Genomic DNA, 18,377 nt, shown 5'->3' with positions numbered 1-18,377 from the left:
TCTCAGCCTTATTGTAGCTAGAGTTCATATGTACGAGTAGGTCCCAGTAGCCCTATTAGCAACCATATTGTGAGAACATAGACACCACTGACCTATATGTAATCATTTTTAACAACGAACATTTAATTATTAACAATTGTTCTGATTGAAAACAAACATGAAAGAATGAGAAAAAGGATTCTGGCTACCGGTGATAGATGCTACAGTCCATAAACCAGGATAATGTACATGTCACAAATTGTCATTGTAGTGCTGAAATTGACGTAGTGGTCACATATATCGTTTGTCTTTAGAGTTAATCCGTATTGCCTTGGGGTGAATAAGGTCTTTGTCTATTATACCAGCAAGAGAGAATCATTTGTGGGATTCGATTGATAGCGTTAAAGACTTGTGATTTTTGTTCTTCCCCCCACTTGTGATTTTTGTTCACTAAGATAGAGTTAATATGTCTTCTTTGAATTAAGCCATTCTGTTTCTAGATGAGATAATTATTTCTTTTTATTTCATTAATCTTTATTGCTATAAAAAATTTTTTTCATATGAATGAATATATTTTATCTAGAACTATTAAAAAAGAATAATATATATACGTACATTGATTGTGGTTATTTTTCATTAAATTGTTCTGAAACTGGACCTTTTAAAGTGGTATTTTTGTACAAACCTGTTATGAGAGACCACCTGTTTTGTTAGCCGAAGGGACAGTCTCTAATAACAAGTTTTATTGTACATCTGATAAATCAATTTACTATAAATAAAATTTAGTATAACAGAAATTATTCTTAGAGTTATTTAAGATTTGATATCAAATGTATGAGGAGTATTTGAATATTTTGTTATAACTCTTATTTCTAAGAACCTGACACTTTTTTATGTAAAAGGTCTGGTCATCCAAGTAACTAGTGTTTTTTTATGCCTCCAATATATTGCCAAAAGTTTTGAACACTACTGACATACCCATTTGCATAGCAGTAATGGAAGTATTCATTGACTGTGTGACATTGAATTGGTAAATAAATTTACCAGACCTCCTAAAGCATCCAAACTTGGATACATCATCATCCATTCAGCTCTGATTTAGTTAGAAGTGATTTGGGCCAAATCATGTAATCAAAAATTAACTGAGGGACAGATGATTTTGAGAGCTACCATGAGGTTGGAAATGAAGTTTTCCAGTGTATGAACAGTTTACCCAAAAGTGAATACAAAATAGCATTTAATTAGATAACGAGACTGAGAAATTGTATGTAGAGGTGCATGGGTGTTACTTTGGTGAATGCAATAATGTATTGCTCACAAATAAAGAATTTTTTTGCACAGTGCACATATAATTCAGAATCTTTTAAAAATCACTCATGACATGCCAGCATGAGATATCTCGTGTTGGAGATGTCACTGACATTGAAAGTTAGGAGTGACTTTGGGAAACTGAACATTGCACATTTTGTATGGCAGGTATTGACGTAACACAAGTCACAGTGGTTGTGAACTTTGACCTGCCCATTACTATGGAAGGAAAACCAGACTGTGAAACATACCTACATAGGATAGGGAGAACAGGAAGGTTTGGAAAGACTGGCCTTGCAATCAACATGGTGGACAACAAAAGATCTTACTCTACACTCAAAGTGATAGAACAACATTTTGGTAAGTACACTGATCCCTCACTATAATGGCCCTTAGTATAATGCAGCCTTCTGTAATGTGAATACAGTCATGAATCCCATTAAATAGGTAAACTTTTGTTTCATTATTCACACAGTTTTAATTCTTGTAAAATGAGAGCAACAATAATGGGGTTAAAATTAAAATTAATTTTGCATTTTAATTCACTATTTTAACACAATGATGTTTGACCACAACCTCACTACAAGGTATCCCAATCTAAAATGCCAATTATTTTTGTGGCTCGTTGAACAACATTATAAAGAGGGACCTGAATGCATTTTCTGTAAGATACTGATTAGAAGTCAAAATAAATTTTGTTTGTGATTCCCTAATGTAAGGTCAGATTTTGTAAAGGTCTTATAAGGTCAGATGTATTTAATTTACCTGGAAATAAAGCCCATTGACAGTACAGTACAATCCTGTGTTTAGTTGGCTTTGTGACATTAAGTTTACCTGGAAATAAAGCCCATTGACAATACAGTACAATCCTGTGTTTAGTCGGCTTTGTGACATTAAGTTTACCTGGAAATATAGCCCATTGACAATACAGTACAATCCTGTGTTTAGCTGGCTTTGTGACATTTAGTTTACCTGGAAATAAAGCCCATTGACAATACAGTACAATCCTGTGTTTAGTCGACTTTGTGACATTAAGTTTACTGGAAATAAAGCCCATTGACAATACAGTACAATCCTGTGTTTAGTAGGCTTTGTGACATATATTGTCCATCAACATTAGCTAGTTTTTACATTTTTTGAAAATGTGCTTTGTAGAATTTGGCCATATTTGACGGAAAGCATCCATGATTGCAAGCTCTTCATTTCAATGCAAATGATTTCAATCCAGCATCCAATATGGCCAATGTTACTAAAACAATGAATTTAAAAATATATTAAATGACTTGTCATTAACTGTTCAACAGAGTTTGGTCAGATTTGATCAAAAGTATTCTGCTAACCCAGATAACTTGGCCAGTTGCTCTTTCATTTATCTTTTTGGCTTAAGCCCATAGGTAAATGACTTAAAGCCCATTTGCGTCTTTTTTCTTTCCTTGTTGTTCATAACTTTTATATTTGAAACTTTTGAGTCTGGGAACATTAACAGTAAATTTCTTCTCTTTAATGCTGCATTTGAAAAAAACTTTTGACGTTTGATTTATGATGTCTGTTCTTAAGTCCCATCAGTTCCTCTGGCATCAGCGCTAATGTTAGGGTTTGAATTTAGGTAATTTTCACAGACACTTTTGCTTGTAGAGTCACCTGACTTGGATGTTACTGCTTGATGAGGAGTGCTACAGTTATCAGTGAAAACTTGGTCACAATGATCTATCATTTATAGTTAAATGATTTCTGTTTGCTTTAGGGTTTCCATTTTCTCAGGTTTTCATTTGGTACATTTTCTCTTACACATCTGCTTGCTAAGTCATGTTACTTGTGAAGCAGAAGGAATTTTCACATATGTAAAGAAACACTGATGGTTTCATGTCATTGGATGTTTGATATGCATTGGATGTTTGTTTTTTTTACATTTAAATTTAACCCTGAAAATGGAATAAAAGAGTATTCAGTACCCTAATTATTGGAATACTAGTTAAATCACATTGGTCCATACAGGGCTAGATTTACCATTAAACACACTAAGCATGTACTTAGGGCACCAACCCATCCATGGGCACCTGAAACAGTTAAAAAATTAACCTCTTTTGTTTTCTTTTTTTTAAAAGCTTTTAATTGAAGACCTTAATCTGGCACTGGGTCCATCCTGTAAGGATGAAATATTGTAGTGTCATTTGGAAACAAGAGAGAACATACCAAAGATAGATAAGAAACGATAGTGAAAATACATGGACAGGATGAAGATGCATCATGAGGTGTACTTCCATCAGTCAAAGCTAGGTCATTGTGAGCTATATTTCACACCACACTGAACCTCTTTAAACTATGCATATATTTTTTTTTCTCCATAGAATACATTACCTGATCACATAAACATTTGAATACTAACCTTCATTGCCTCTCAACTCATCAAGCCATTCCAGAAAGACAAAGACAAAAATAGACAAAAAATGAAACCCCTTACCACCACAAGGTGCTACTCATCATGAAGTTTACCAATTTAAATGTCTATAATGGTGAAATCAGCATCACATTCAGGGAAGTCAGCTTCAGTTCTACCCAGCCATCAAGAAACTCTTTGTAGTATTGTTTATTAATGTATCTGTTACATAGTATCATGATTATATTATGTGGACTTGGACCTTGTACTTCAACAAGGTGTCATGGTTGTGATCTTTATGTACACTTCTTTGAGGTTGTTTTCTTTCTGTTTGCATTAATATTATAGAGAACACTAAGGGTTGTTATTTTCATTTGGTTTTATCATACTTGTTTCAATTAAACAGTGGTGACCAGATGTTCAAATTGCATGAGATTTAAGGTGTAAGATGTACCTCACTTGCATAAAGTATTTATCAGCTTCGTTGTAGAGTACCTGTGCTAAATGGTCATAGGAATACAGTATATGGTATTGCAAAGGTACCTGTGCGAAATGGTCATAGGGAATACAGTATATGATATTGCAAAAGTACCTGTGCTAAATGGTCATAGGGAATACAGTATATGGTATTGCAAAAGTACCTGTGCTAAATGGTCATAGGGAATACAGTATATGGTATTGCAAAAGTACCTGTGCTAAGTGGTCATAGGGAATACAATATATGGTATTTCAAAAGTACCTGTGCTAAATGGTCATAGGGAATACAGTATATGGTATTGCAAAAGTACCTGTGCTAAATGGTCATAGGGAATACAGTATATGGTATTGCAGAAGAGTTTGAAAAGCAGAGATACATGTGAAGTCAAAGTCAAACGATATCAACATCTTGAGTCTTGACCCTAAGGTGTCATCAGAAGCAATTGCTGCACGCACGCATACACACACACAAACCATGCCTGCGGCAACAGTTACATTTGGAGGAGATCAGTACACATCAGAGATGACCATGCTGCTCACTTCCCAGGCACTGCTAGAGTTGCAAATGCAGAGATTAGTGCAGAAAACAATGATGCAGGGTGCTGGCTTGAGGAGAGATTCTATCCCACTGTTTGTCACATCTATCCAGTACAGGCTTGGAGTTGATTGGAGATTGTTCTTCCATTTTCCAGTGGGCATGTCCATGACACTTTAATTGGCAACCAGTCAATCCTCTTATCCAACTAGCCATTCTTTATGATTAGTGACCAAACCCTGCCTGATCATTATGTTATAGGTTGTGTCAATAGATCTGTGTTTTGCTGCCCATTCCAGCATGCTTTGTGTTGGACCTTTCAGCCATTTTTACTGGCAATACAAGTGGGCCCAGTGTGCATGTATATCAAGTCAGTAAATACTGTGCTTCACTTAGGGACTGTGGCATGGTTGTCATTGCAGCTAGGAAGGATTTTTGCAAATATGGAAGCAATGCCTGATGCAGACAACTCCCACAGACCCTACCATGGAGCATACTTAGTTTAGTTTCAAAGTAGCAGTAGAGATTTATAGAATCTTACCTCCTACTGAATGGCAACAAATAGAATCTTACCTCCTACTGAATGGCAATAAATAGAATCTTACCTCCTACTGAATGGCAACAAATACCTCAGCTTCCTTCTACTTCAGCACATGACAAATATTAAAGAAATATCTTACCATGTGTCAAACAATATTTGGGACCCAGGGAATTCAATGGCTTTTTTTTTAGATATCCAGTTACTGTCCTTATTCTCTTCCTGCTGATACCGCACACATGAACTAGACCAGTGCTGACTTGTCAAACATGGATAAAGGCATGAACTAGTACAGTGCTGACTTGTCAAGCATGGATAAGGACATGAACTAGTACAGTGCTGACTTGTCAAGCATGGATAAGGACATGAACTAGTACAGTGCTGACTTGTCAAGCATGGATAAGGACATGAACTAGTACAGTGCTGACTTGTCAAGCATGGATAAGGACTTGAACTAGTACAGTGCTGACTTGTCAGGCATGGATAAGGATATGAATTAGTACAGTGCTGACTTGCCAGGCATGGATAAGGACTTGAACTAGTACAGTGCTGACTTGCCAAGCATGGATAAGGCCTTGAACTAGTACTGTGCTGACTTGCCAGGCATGGTAAAGGACTTAACTAGTACAGTATTGACTTGCCAAGCTTGGATAAGGAGTTGAACTAGTACAATACTGACTTGCCAAGCATGGATAAGGAAATGAACTAGTACAGGACTGACTTGCCAAGCTTTGATAAGGATTTGAACTAGTACAGTACTGACTTGCCAAGCATAGATAAGGACATGAACTAGTACAGTACTGACTTGCCAAGCTTGGATAAGGACTTGAACTAGCACAGTACCTACTTGCAAAGCATAGATAAAGACTTGAGCTAGTACAGTTCTGACTTGCCAAGCTTGGATGAGGACTTGAACTAGTACAGTACTGACTTGCCAAGCATGGATAAGGACATGAACTAGTACATTGCTGACATGCCAAGCTTGGGGGGCCCCGCGTGGCCGAGTAGTCTAAAGTGCTCACCATTCCGGATCACTGCCATCTCACCTTTGTCTGCGTAGGTTCAAGTCCAAGGCTCGGCAAGCGTGGGTACGTGGGAAAGCCTGCCAGTAGCTTCTCATGGGTTGGTGGTTCTTCCCTGGGTTTTCAAGGGTTCTTCCTCCACTAGTTATACTGGCCGCCATGTATAGCCTATCTTGTGCTGAAAAATGGCATTAAACCCTAGAACAACAACAACAACATGCCAAGCATGGATATGGACATGAACTAGTACAGTGATGACATACCAAGCTTGGATAAGGACCATACAGCTTCATCACTGTCAGCAGAAGTATCATATCAATATTCTAGAAATGAAAGCCATAATAAATTATTTCATTCCTGGAAGATGTACTTTGCAAAGTGAAATTCTCATACTATTGAAGAGCTCAGTAGTGTTGACCTATTTCCTGAAGCTAATGGGCATCAAATCACCTGACCTTTGCATTCCAGTTATGGACTATGCACTGGTGTTCCCAGCTCAAGATCACAGTCTAGATCAAATGATTTCTGGCAGGCTCAGTGTCTTTGCCTACTCATTGTCGAGGAGCTAGACCCATCACTCTGAGTGGTCCATTCATCCATTGGTTTCAGTAAAATAGTATGTTTTGAGTAGTCCAGCAATAGATTTTTGTGACAAAGGTGAACTACAAACTGCCTATCTTCATTTCCAGTTCTGGGTCGAGAATCCTAGGCCATGGATGCTCTATCAGTTGGGATGTGTTGGGGAGGGTTGGGGGCACACTTTACTTTGTCCGCCAACACTTTTGGAACTTAGAATAATACAGAAAATGTGGGTCCAGGTTTTGGTAGCCATTCTTAGATGGGACAAGGCTTGGGTGAATCGTCTCCACTCATTTTAGTGACAGATATTCTCAGGAAATCCTAATGAGGTTGAACATACTCAACAACTATGGTAACGTGTTTCATGCTTATCCTTCTCACCTAGCTCATTAGGGAGTTGAATAGAAAGAAATATCAACCTCCAAGTCATGGAGACCTAGAAGACTCTTCACAAACGAGGGAATGTGTCTTGCGTAGGGGATTGGTACAGAGCAGCATTATCATCACACGGAATGCTTCATTTTATTAGCAGGTGTGCTTTTTTATCTGGCCTTTTGAGAAGAAAAGGCTAGTTTCTGTTACTATCAATTGCTACCGCTCCATGATTTCCAACGTAATCAGGCATCTGGTAAAGAGGATATAGACCATGACATGGATCTATTAGACTTGTCGGCTAACATTTACATGAATAGGCCCCAGTCACTCACCTTGTTTACTATGTGAAATCTTTGATAGGTTTAGACATGACCCAACTTAAATAGATTTGAGCCCTTGTCAGTACCTCACTGAAGCTACTCTATTATAAAGCATGTTTTTTTTGAATCCCCAGCATTGGCATGTCGGGTGGGGCTAAATATCTCTTCTGGAGAGGACTGGAATGGAGAATATGAGCCGTCTATCCTGTGGGTTTTGTCTGACATGGGTAAAATGCTTGTCATTCTTTGTGGTCTTACAAGAAAGGATGTGATTATGAGAGTTTCAGTTCATGTGATTCAACTGATCTAAGTGAGCTTCACATTGGAAAATGTTGTTTTGATGGCAGACATTATCAAAACCATTGGCTTGCATGCACAGTGAGACTATCTTGAGTTCTGTCTCTAAGATCTTATATCACAGACACCAGAATTATAGCTGTAGGCTAAGTCTTTGCTGCTCTTTTGACAACAGCACAACCTCATCATGAGATTGGGTTTAGCCCTTTTTGCTGGATTCACATGGATATTTTCTTAGTAAGTAAACATCATTTATTTCTCATTGCCCATGTATGGACATATGTGGTCATTGGTTCTGGTGCCTTTATGTTAGGGGACTGGTGTATCCTTCATATAAATACTCCAGCTATACTTTACTTGAAGGATACTGATAGTAACGGTTGGATTTACATGTATTTCCTCCTCCAGTTACCTATTCTCCTGACAATAAATGACAAAACACACAGGTGTGATTTGACTGGTTATGAAAGTCTCTTCATGATAATTTATTTTATATTACACACTCGAATGAATATTGGCACATCTTTTTTCATTGATATAACTGGTTCTACAGAGCAATGCAATCCATATTAATGACTCAAATTTTCAATGAACATTTATAAAATATAGATTAAGCACATAACTTTCATATATTCACAAAAGCTGTCAGATATTCACTAAATAATGCCAATAACATAGGTTAAAATTCACAATAGTGAGATGGATCACTCCTTATATCACCTCAATGAATTCTTAACAAGATGTTGTTTCAGTGTCTTTGTTTTGATTATACTTGTAGTTGATGGATTGGTCTTTGGTGTTTGACAACAATCTAAGCCAGTTACAATAACTGTTTGAACCCTGATATTGACATTGGATACTGGTAATAGGTGATATTGGTATTTTTTTGTTCTTTGTCATTAATCCACATCAGTTATGATGCTGGTTTTGCAATCTGAAGTGGAATGAGGACTACAAATGATAACATCTATCTTCTCAGAACATACAAAAAAATGAACATTAGCTGAAATACAGCTGATGAGTTTTATTTATTTGTTTATTGTTTAATAACCTTTTTTTCTGTCGTTGTCATTCATTTTGTTTACATTTATCATTACCCTATGGATAACTTCATTTCCTTATTAACATCATCACTAATTTGATCTTGTTAAATCTTGCCTGCAAGCAGGTGTCAGCTGAACGACTTGCCTAAATGTTTGGGCCTGTTTAATTAGCATGTAAATAACACTGCATTGTCATGTGGTTCTTGTGAAAATGGATATTGTACTTAAAACAAGATTGAATTGTTTATTAGTAGTGCCCTTGTACATGAGGAAGATCACAGTTATCAGGTAACTGAACAATGCAGATTACAATGCCCTAAAACCTCCCTTTTACTCTCACCAAAATAAAATGGTTTGGAAAAAAATCATGTAGGTGTTGGTGACTGCAGTTTCCTGATTAATCTGGAATAGCATAGTGATATAATTAATATTCATGAAACCAGAAGTTACTTGCAAAAAAGACAAAGCCAGGGTTTTGATATGGCATGGTCCAGTACTCCACATTGACTTGTATATGGATCAAGGAGTGAAAATTAATAAGATTAGTGAATTTCACTAATACTCCACATTAACATATAGGCCAGAGAATTTTTGGTATGTATATTATTTAATTTGACTTTTACTCCACATTGAGGCCAGAAAATGACATTGGACTTTTACTCCATGTTGACATATAGGCCACAAATACAGTATGTATAATGAATATACAGATTAATGAACAAACTAAAGAAGAAAATGTTTTATTAAGCTGTTTTGTTTTATGTGGATGCATGTATGAGACAGAGTATCGTCAAGATCATTATGATCATTAGTTAGCACATCTTATTTTAAACATTTCTAGACCATTAATTAGTACATCTTATTTTGAACATTTCTAGACCATTAATTAATACATCTTATTTTAAAAATTTCTAGACCATTAGTACATCTTATTTTAAACATTTCTAGACCATTAATTAATACATCTTAAACATTTCTAGACCATTAATTAATACATCTTATTTTGAACATTTCTAGGCCATTAATTAATACATTTTAAACATTTGAAAACCCCAGAATTGCTTATTTTTTCCTGTTTCAAGTGTATCCATTCCACGTCTATAACTAACTTAGCAGTAGCCATAAATTTGTTGTATTTGTCTTCTTTCTAACTGTATTTTAATGTGCTGTATTTTTTTAAAGGCAAAACAATAGAAAAGCTGGATGCTGAGGATGTTGATGCAATTGAGAAAATTAGCACCTGAAGACAATCAGTTTGAGAAGAGGACATTGGTGAATTTTTTTGGACATTATGCAAATAATTTACAAGCAACCCAGGCAGTAAAGATGTTATTTCATGTTACTCATGCCAAAACCTTGCAAAAAAAATCAAACCTGTTTTTTAATACCTGCAATATTGAGGCAGTGGATATAGGAATTCTTGTATTTATTTATCCATTCAGCAGCCATTCTATCCAACACACAATCCTCTTAGTGCAATTAGTCCTGCAATTTTTAAAGAATTGCCATGAAAGTGGTAGATATTAACCAATTTTTGTCTCCCCTGATTTCTGTAAGAGTTAGGGCCCTTTGTCACTTAAAGCAGAATGCAGTAGATGACAGAATTTTGTGATTGCAACAAATCCTGGAGTTTTCAGTGGATGATGTGAAACTTAGTACATCATCAGAAGATATACCTGTTGAGGAATCATAGTACTCATGCTATTTTCATGTTATGCAATGTTTATTTATGATAGATATTGCCATCATGAGGGTAGAAGTGGCATGTGGTAGAGGAATGGGGACAGCTGCATGAGTGTATTCCTTACCATTCCTTTATTCTTTTTATATTTTACTGATCTATTACTAACATGTGGATGTTTATCATTGATATCTTTCCTTAAATACATATTTCTGGATGATGCAAAAAGAAGTTTTCTGTGCCTCTGTTTTGCTCGAGTTGCAGCCAAATGTACACATTAGTCCATTGATACAGAGTCAAGATACAAGTTATGTATATGAGAGTATTGTTACAAGATCAAATTACATGTACAAGTCATGATGTGTACAAGAGTCCATTGACACAAGATCAGGATACAGGTTATGATCAATATGAGAGTCCATTGACACAAGATCAGAATGCAGACAATAATGTATATGAGTCTGTTGACACAAGATCAAGATGCATTTATGATGTATACAAGAGTCCATTGACACAAGTTCATGATACAAGTTATGATGTATACAAGAGTCATTTACATGAATTCATGACACAAGTTATGTATACAAGAGTCAGTTGATATGAGATCATGATACAAGTTATGATGTATACAAGAGTTCATTGACACAAAATCAAGATACAAGTTATGATGTATACAAGAGTCCATTGACACAAGATCATGATACAAGTTATGATGTATACAAGAGTTCATTGACACAAGATCATGATACAAGTTATGATGTATACAAGAGTCCATTGACACAAGATCATGATACAAGTTATGATGTATACAAGAGACAATTGACACAAGATCAGGATGCAAGTTATCATGTATACAAGATTTCATGGATACACGATTAAGATTCATGTTAGGATGTACACAAGGGTCCATTGCCTTATGATAAATTGCATTAAAATGGATTTTATGACTCAGTTCGATAGATCTGAAAACACATACAAAATGATTTTCTTGCTAATCAGTTTCTAAAGTACTTTAGATCATTATCATTGTGACTCTTGATTTGTTTTATATGTACTGCATTTTGCAGTATATTTTCTTTATTAGATTTCAGATTTTTGTGTAGAATTTAATTAAAAGTTCTGGAGTATTTTTTCTTCATTTTTCCTTCTCCAATCTAGAATTTCTTTGTCATGTTGAACTTAACTAGAAAAATAACATTGAAATAATTAGATTTTACCCTAACTGTTAAGTCGATTTTTTTATGGGACTGTTATATACACAGTAATTGTAAATTGATAAAAAAAATTTGTAATAGCAGTTTGTTATGAATGATGGATGGGACTCAGTAATTATTTGTCATATCAATAAACCATTGTAATCAGGTACAAAAAATGTGGTGACCTGGACCTGCTGGCAGATCATGGTTGACTACATCTTTAATATAACATCATGAGTAGAATGAAGAACTTATGAAAGCAGGTCTGGATTTATACTGTATTGTTTATGTTTCGATTATTCAATATGTATTTATCAATAAGATTTAATGGCACATCAGCACAATCCAGGCGTTATAGTGCCAATTAAGTTTAGCCATCTCCCAGAAAGGCACACGTAAAACAGATAAGGCAAAGAAGTAAAAATAGCCAGGGGAAATTATTTTGCCTTTTAATGAGTAAAAAGTCGCAATAATTTGATCTGGAGAATCAAAACTTAACTATATTTGATGTTTTAAAAAGCATCCCATTTTTAAGTTTGTTATAAGTGGTCACACAATATTGTCTAGTCTCATGAATCTGACTTCCATTTATCCAATTATAAGATGACACAAGTAGGGATTATTTAAAGAGAAATATATTAGTTCAGTTGTCCCCAGCCTTTTGGGAGTTTGAGGACTCCTTTGTAAATCCCTAATAGCTGTACTTTTAGGCTCCCTTGGAATATCCCCGCTGCCCCAGGTGGGTATGCAGCACACAGGTTGGGAACCCCCATCTTAGTGGATAGTGGACATCAGTATGCAATGAAACCTTTCTTGGCAAACACATCAATATAAATTACACCTGCTCAGATAGGTCAGAATTCAAACTTAAATGCCTTAGTGTACTTGTGTCAGTATAAAGAACAGATTTATCTTATGGTCTGTTTAATCTCAATTATAATAAAATCAACATCTACAACATTGAGATATAGTACTTATAGTCTATTTAATCTCAATCATAATAAAATCAACATCTACAACATTGAGATATAGTACTTATAGTCTATTTAATCTCAATCATAATAAAATCAACTTCTCCAACATTGAGATATAGTACTTATAATCTATTTAATCTCAGTCGTAACAAAATCAACATCTCCAACATTGAGATATAGTACTTATAGTGTATTTAATCTCAATCATAATAAAATCAACATCTCCAACATTGAGATATAGTACTTATAGTCTATTTAATCTCAATCATAATAAAATCAACATCTCCAACATTGAGATATAGTAGGCACTAGTAAGAAGTCATGGCATAGAGATATGATGGACACCATTAAGTGATCATGGCATAGAGAAAAGATGGACACCAGTCAGAGTTCATGACATAGAAATATGATGGACACCAATAAGAGATCATGGTATAGAGACATGATGGACACCAATCAAAGATCATGGCATAGAGAGATGATGGACACCAATAAGAGATCATGGTATAGAGACATGATGGACACCAATCAGAGTTTATGGCATAGAAATATGATGGACACCAATAAGAGATCATGGTATAGAAACATGATGGACACCAATCAGAGATCATGGCATAGAGAGATGATGGACACCAGTAATAGGTCATGGCATAGAGATATGATGGACACCAATAAGAGATCATGGCATAGAGATATGATGAACACCAATAAGAGGTCACTTTTTTCACCTTTCATTTTACTAACTGGACTGCAGTTTTTATGTTTAGTAAATTAAAATGGTCTTTCTGAACGTATCTGATTATTATAATTCCAGTAACATGAAATTGCAACAATTTATTTCATATGGTACTCAAAACAAGTGGGCTGGGAATTCCAAAGGTCAACAAAACATAAACCTTTATCAGGGCCAGTCAGTCCTACTTACTTGATGTCAATCTTGGTTTTAACCAGATTTTTTAACTCTGGCATTTTAAATTGAAAACAGTGTTTTTACAAACTAGAATATTGTTCTTTCATGAATCAATTGGTAAAGTTAGGACTATATTCCATGAAAAAGAGGGTTCAAGGTGTAAGGAGCATGTTTTACATTGTATGTTTTGGTGATCATGTGAAGTTTCCATGTCAAATTCAGATTTATTTTTTAAACATTATTTTGGATATTTGTGACTGAACGGAAAAATGGAGAAAAATACGAATCAACATTCATATTTAGGTCATAATTTTGCAATGTTTTTTGTTGCTTAAGAAATAAATGTTTTTCATTAAGGAAAAATGCTAGCACCACATAACATTTTTTAATTTTTGAAGAGATAAATTTGTTTTTTATTATAATTTTGAATCATTATTTGCTGCCTAATAAATGATTCATTGTACATTTTGTGAACAAATATACTTTGCACAAAACATCATATATTAAAGTGATTATGATTAAAACATTTGTAGTATATTTGATTTGTCTCTGTTGATCCAAAAATCAGTTCCAAATGTAACTGGAAAATAAAAATGAATGATTAAATGACACCTCAGGGATTGATAAGATGTGATCTAAAGGAAACTTAGTAATGCTGAGAAGATTGCTGACTTCTAATGGGAAGCCACTTACAGATCATGATATCACTATACTTACAGATCATGATATCACTTAGTACTAATATTAGTACCCTTACTCGTACCTCGTGGACAGGGTACTAACATGAGCGTATACGTGTTAATGGAGCAAGCCGGGTGTGATTCACACCCGGCGCTCTTTTAGCCTAATAATAACACTTTAAACATATTCCTTGCATATAATCCAATAAATTGAGTAGTCCTCTTATTTAATACCGGAAGTATCGAAAATCATTGTAGAAATAGTTGTAAAATCTCGTTTACCTTTTTTAGCCGATATTTTCGTTTAGATCGTGCGCCATATTATTTGAAATAATTATTACTTGCATTCTCAACCTCGTTTGTTTGTGTGCCATATAAGGACATTTACACCTTATTTGGAAATGTAAACAAATCGTAGTAAAAATTTGGCGCCGTTTGGGTCAGAAATTCTGCGCATTAAAGGTAAATACGGTTTATCGGCAACTTTGAAATTCCACCAAGAAGCGATTATTCTCACTTGATTGATAATAATATAGTGTAGTATATCCTAAACATGGTCTGGCAAGCCTTACGTAAGAAAGGGGTCACGGCGAGAGTCTCGCGTTATCTGTCATCGCGGACAGGATAAGGTTAGAGTAACCATGCCAATTTATTTTATCGTGTAAGGGCTTAATAAATTCAAAATAAGCCAAACTTCTTTCACAACATGATTATACTTATGTAGTTAATTTCTACACTGTTTGTTTTTCTGATTTTAGTGATGATTTTTTTTGCTCCAATACATGATATGGGATCAGTTCGTAGCCTCAACCACAACAAATCAAGTTGAGGCTATGACATCGTAACTAGATATCACTATACTTACAGATCGTGATATCACTACACTTACAGATCATGATATCACTACACTTAGAGATCATAATATCACTGCACTTACAGATCAGGATATCACTCCACTTACAGATCATGATATCACTCTACTTACAGATCATGATATCACTCTACTTACAGATCATGATATCACTACACTTACAGATCATGATATCACTACAATTACAGATCATGATATCACTACACTTACAGATCATGATATCACTACACTTACAGATCATGATATCACTACACTTACAGATCATGATATCACTCCACTGATCTTGTCCCTTATATATTTAATTCTTTCATAGCTTTAATAAACTTTAGTAGATTAGTTCAGATGCACCAAGACCAACTTATACCAGGTGCAACATCTATGCATTTCAGCATAGGTTATGTTGCATTTTCTTGAAATGGTTGGATTAAAAATGAATTTGTTGTGCAAGTGACTTTCAGAACCAGTCAAATAACACCTTTTTGTTTTGTCATTCTATACCAGAGCTCAGAGACTGAACTCAACAAACATTTTTTGGTTTGTTTTAGGCCTTAAATCTGCTTTCTTCTGTATCCAGGTGATTTTCTTAAGTGGTTAACAAATCTCAAGGACAAATGAGAGAAAAAAATATTAATTTTCTTAGGAACTACAATAGATTGCAAAACCAGCTGATTGTCTTTATTAGTTTGGTAACACCTTGAAGAGATGACAAAAGTTGTACATATTCAATAAGTTGCTTTTTCTGGATTTGTAGCAGCACTTAAGTATGGCTGCAAAGTTTGGTTGTATTGGAGATAGAAGAAAAAATTAATTGTAGCCTAAATCTCTACTCATGGTGTTGCTTTGGAACCAAAATACCCCAAAGAGTTTAAAATGGTACTTCTGTTTTCCCAATAAATGGATCTAATCAAAGCATATCACCTGAGTGCACTATGCAACTAATAAGAAATTGAAAATCCATAAACCATTTTCAGAATTAAAAAAACAGCACAGATATAGGTTTTCTTAACAAGGACATACATGCTTTGGAATAAAACAAAAATGTCATACACTCATTTCCATTTTTCAGGAGATATTTAAACAGTTGAGAATGATGAATTTTAGAACCTGATGCCATCAGAGCCAACATTTTTGTATAATCCGTATAAAACCACACCAGTCAGCCTAGAGTATATATTGTTATAGGTCTCTTATGTCACATTGAATGGACAAACCACTCTTTTATACAAAAAATGATCATTAAATGTCCCAAGTTCACAGTTTTTGTCAAGAATGATGTTGCTTTAATCTTGTTATGTTGCCATTACCAGAAAAAATTACCTTGGTCCCATCAAACTGGAAGAACTGATCTACCCACCTTTTCTGTTCACACTAGAACAACAGTACCGAAAGCATGAAAAAAAACAAAAGTAAAATGTATGCGATAACATATTGTTTGCATGTATGTGTTTAAAAAAAATATAATTGCAATGTCAGTAGCTGGTACAGGAAAGTAACATTTCCATTGGTCAGAATGTTACCACGTGACCAAAACGAATTGCGTTCATTTCTGTATGAACTGTAAGGAGAACTACTTTTCCACTTCTTTAAATAGAGTCACGTGTGCAGCATAAGAAAAACACCGCCAGTTAAGGCAGACATGAAGTAAGCATTAAAGAAAAACAACATTCTAACACACAAACAAAAAATAATTGAAAAAAAATTGGCTTCCATTGGTTGAAGGATTGGTATTATGATGATCTTATTGCGATCAAGCTGGACATCCCAAGTGCTATAAATAGCTACGTAACAGAAAAACCACAAACATGTATTACTACGCTCAAATAAGATTTCTGTTTTTTAATGATGCAAACAAAATAACATAACAAATAATTAAAATTTCAATTATAAGAGTTTAACGTTTTTTCTGAGTTCATCGTGGTATAAACTGTCAGTTGCCGACTCACACAGCTTACATAATGCCATTCGGGCGTTATTTGCCGTGTGAGTCGGCAACTGACAGTTTATACCACGATGAACTCAGAAAAAACAACATTAAACTCTTACATAATCTATTCAGCCATGTGAGATATTGATGTGTATAGAAGCTGCATTTGTGCAAAAGAAATAATAATGATTTATGAAAAAGTGTTACTCATTTACTCTCTTACTTGCTTGAACCGGCAATCAAACTAATTACGGTGTATGTGCAAATAGAGTGCATTACCATGCTGCTATTTATATCCAGTATTAGCCAGTAATCTTACTGACTTGAAGTTAATAAGCATACTCAGTAATGTAATGACTTGAAGTCAATAAGCAGACTCAGTAATATTACTGACTTGAAGTCAATAAGCAGACTCAGTAATGTTACTGACTTGAAGTCAATAAGCAGACTCTATTGTCAGAAAAAGTCTTGACATCAAATTATAAATTAAAAAAAACAGGTTGATTTTCAAGTCCAGTAAAAACAATAAAGAAATATGAAGCTTCAAGATCCTAAAATAGACTCGATATTGTTATTCTTTTTATTTTCAACAACTAGACTCAGAATTAATGTAGAAACTTTTTTAATTTTGAATTCTTGAGTCTGAACTATATCATGCGTTTCAACAGTTTGGTACCTCTGACTTATACTTGCTTGAATCAGGAAACAAACCTGTTACTACGGTGCTAACTGGGTTTAATAGAACATTGCTATTTACACCAGTAATCAGTCAGTAATCTTACTGAATTTCTACTGAAATATCAGGCCTTGTGAGTAAAAGTGTGAAGCTTAAAATCAGAAGTTAAACTCGAAATATTAATTATTTTTGTTACAGACTCGGAATAAATGAAGAAAGTTTTTCAGACTCTGTATTTTTGGTGGTTGAATGTGGCAAAGTGTTTTTAAAAAGTTGTGACTTTTGGTTCCAAATTTGGAATTTCGAGTGAGCTCTTGTCATGTATTTAAGCAGTTTGGTGAAACAGAAGACTGGTTTCTATATCAAAAATAACATTTTCATTGACTTGGTAAATAATTGTGTGTCATTATACAAAATTTTTATGAAAAGTTTAATAATAGAAATTTGTAGAATATGGCACTATTATCAAAAATTATAAATTTTATTGATGATTGATGTTATTTAATTGATAATACAGATTTATATTAACTAATAACTGTCATGAAAGCTTGTTTTTTATCCATAAATCCTAGAATGCACATATAAACAATTTTCCTAGAGTTATGGATACATATT

General features: G+C 34.6%; 1 protein-coding gene across 2 annotated transcripts in view; it reads left to right on the top strand.

The window, feature by feature from the left end:
• Positions 1-14,146, top strand: part of LOC149782292 (ATP-dependent RNA helicase DDX19A-like) — a 54,409-nt gene extending 40,263 nt beyond the window's left edge. For both annotated transcript variants that reach the window (XM_089933676.1, XM_089933677.1), the window contains exons 12-13: positions 1,456-1,647; positions 10,033-14,146. In XM_089933676.1, the coding sequence (XP_089789802.1) occupies positions 1,456-1,647; positions 10,033-10,094 (254 nt within the window). In that variant the 3' untranslated portion in view covers positions 10,095-14,146. The remainder of the gene's footprint in view (positions 1-1,455; positions 1,648-10,032) is intronic.
• Positions 14,147-18,377: the final 4,231 nt, after the last annotated feature.

Source organism: Sinohyriopsis cumingii, chromosome 15 (assembly GCF_028554795.1).
Source record: "Sinohyriopsis cumingii isolate HCF-2022 chromosome 15, ASM2855479v2, whole genome shotgun sequence".
Lineage (NCBI taxonomy): Eukaryota > Metazoa > Mollusca > Bivalvia > Unionida > Unionidae > Sinohyriopsis > Sinohyriopsis cumingii.
The sequence above is the reverse complement of the archived record's forward strand: the minus strand, read 5'-3'. Positions and strand labels throughout refer to the sequence as shown.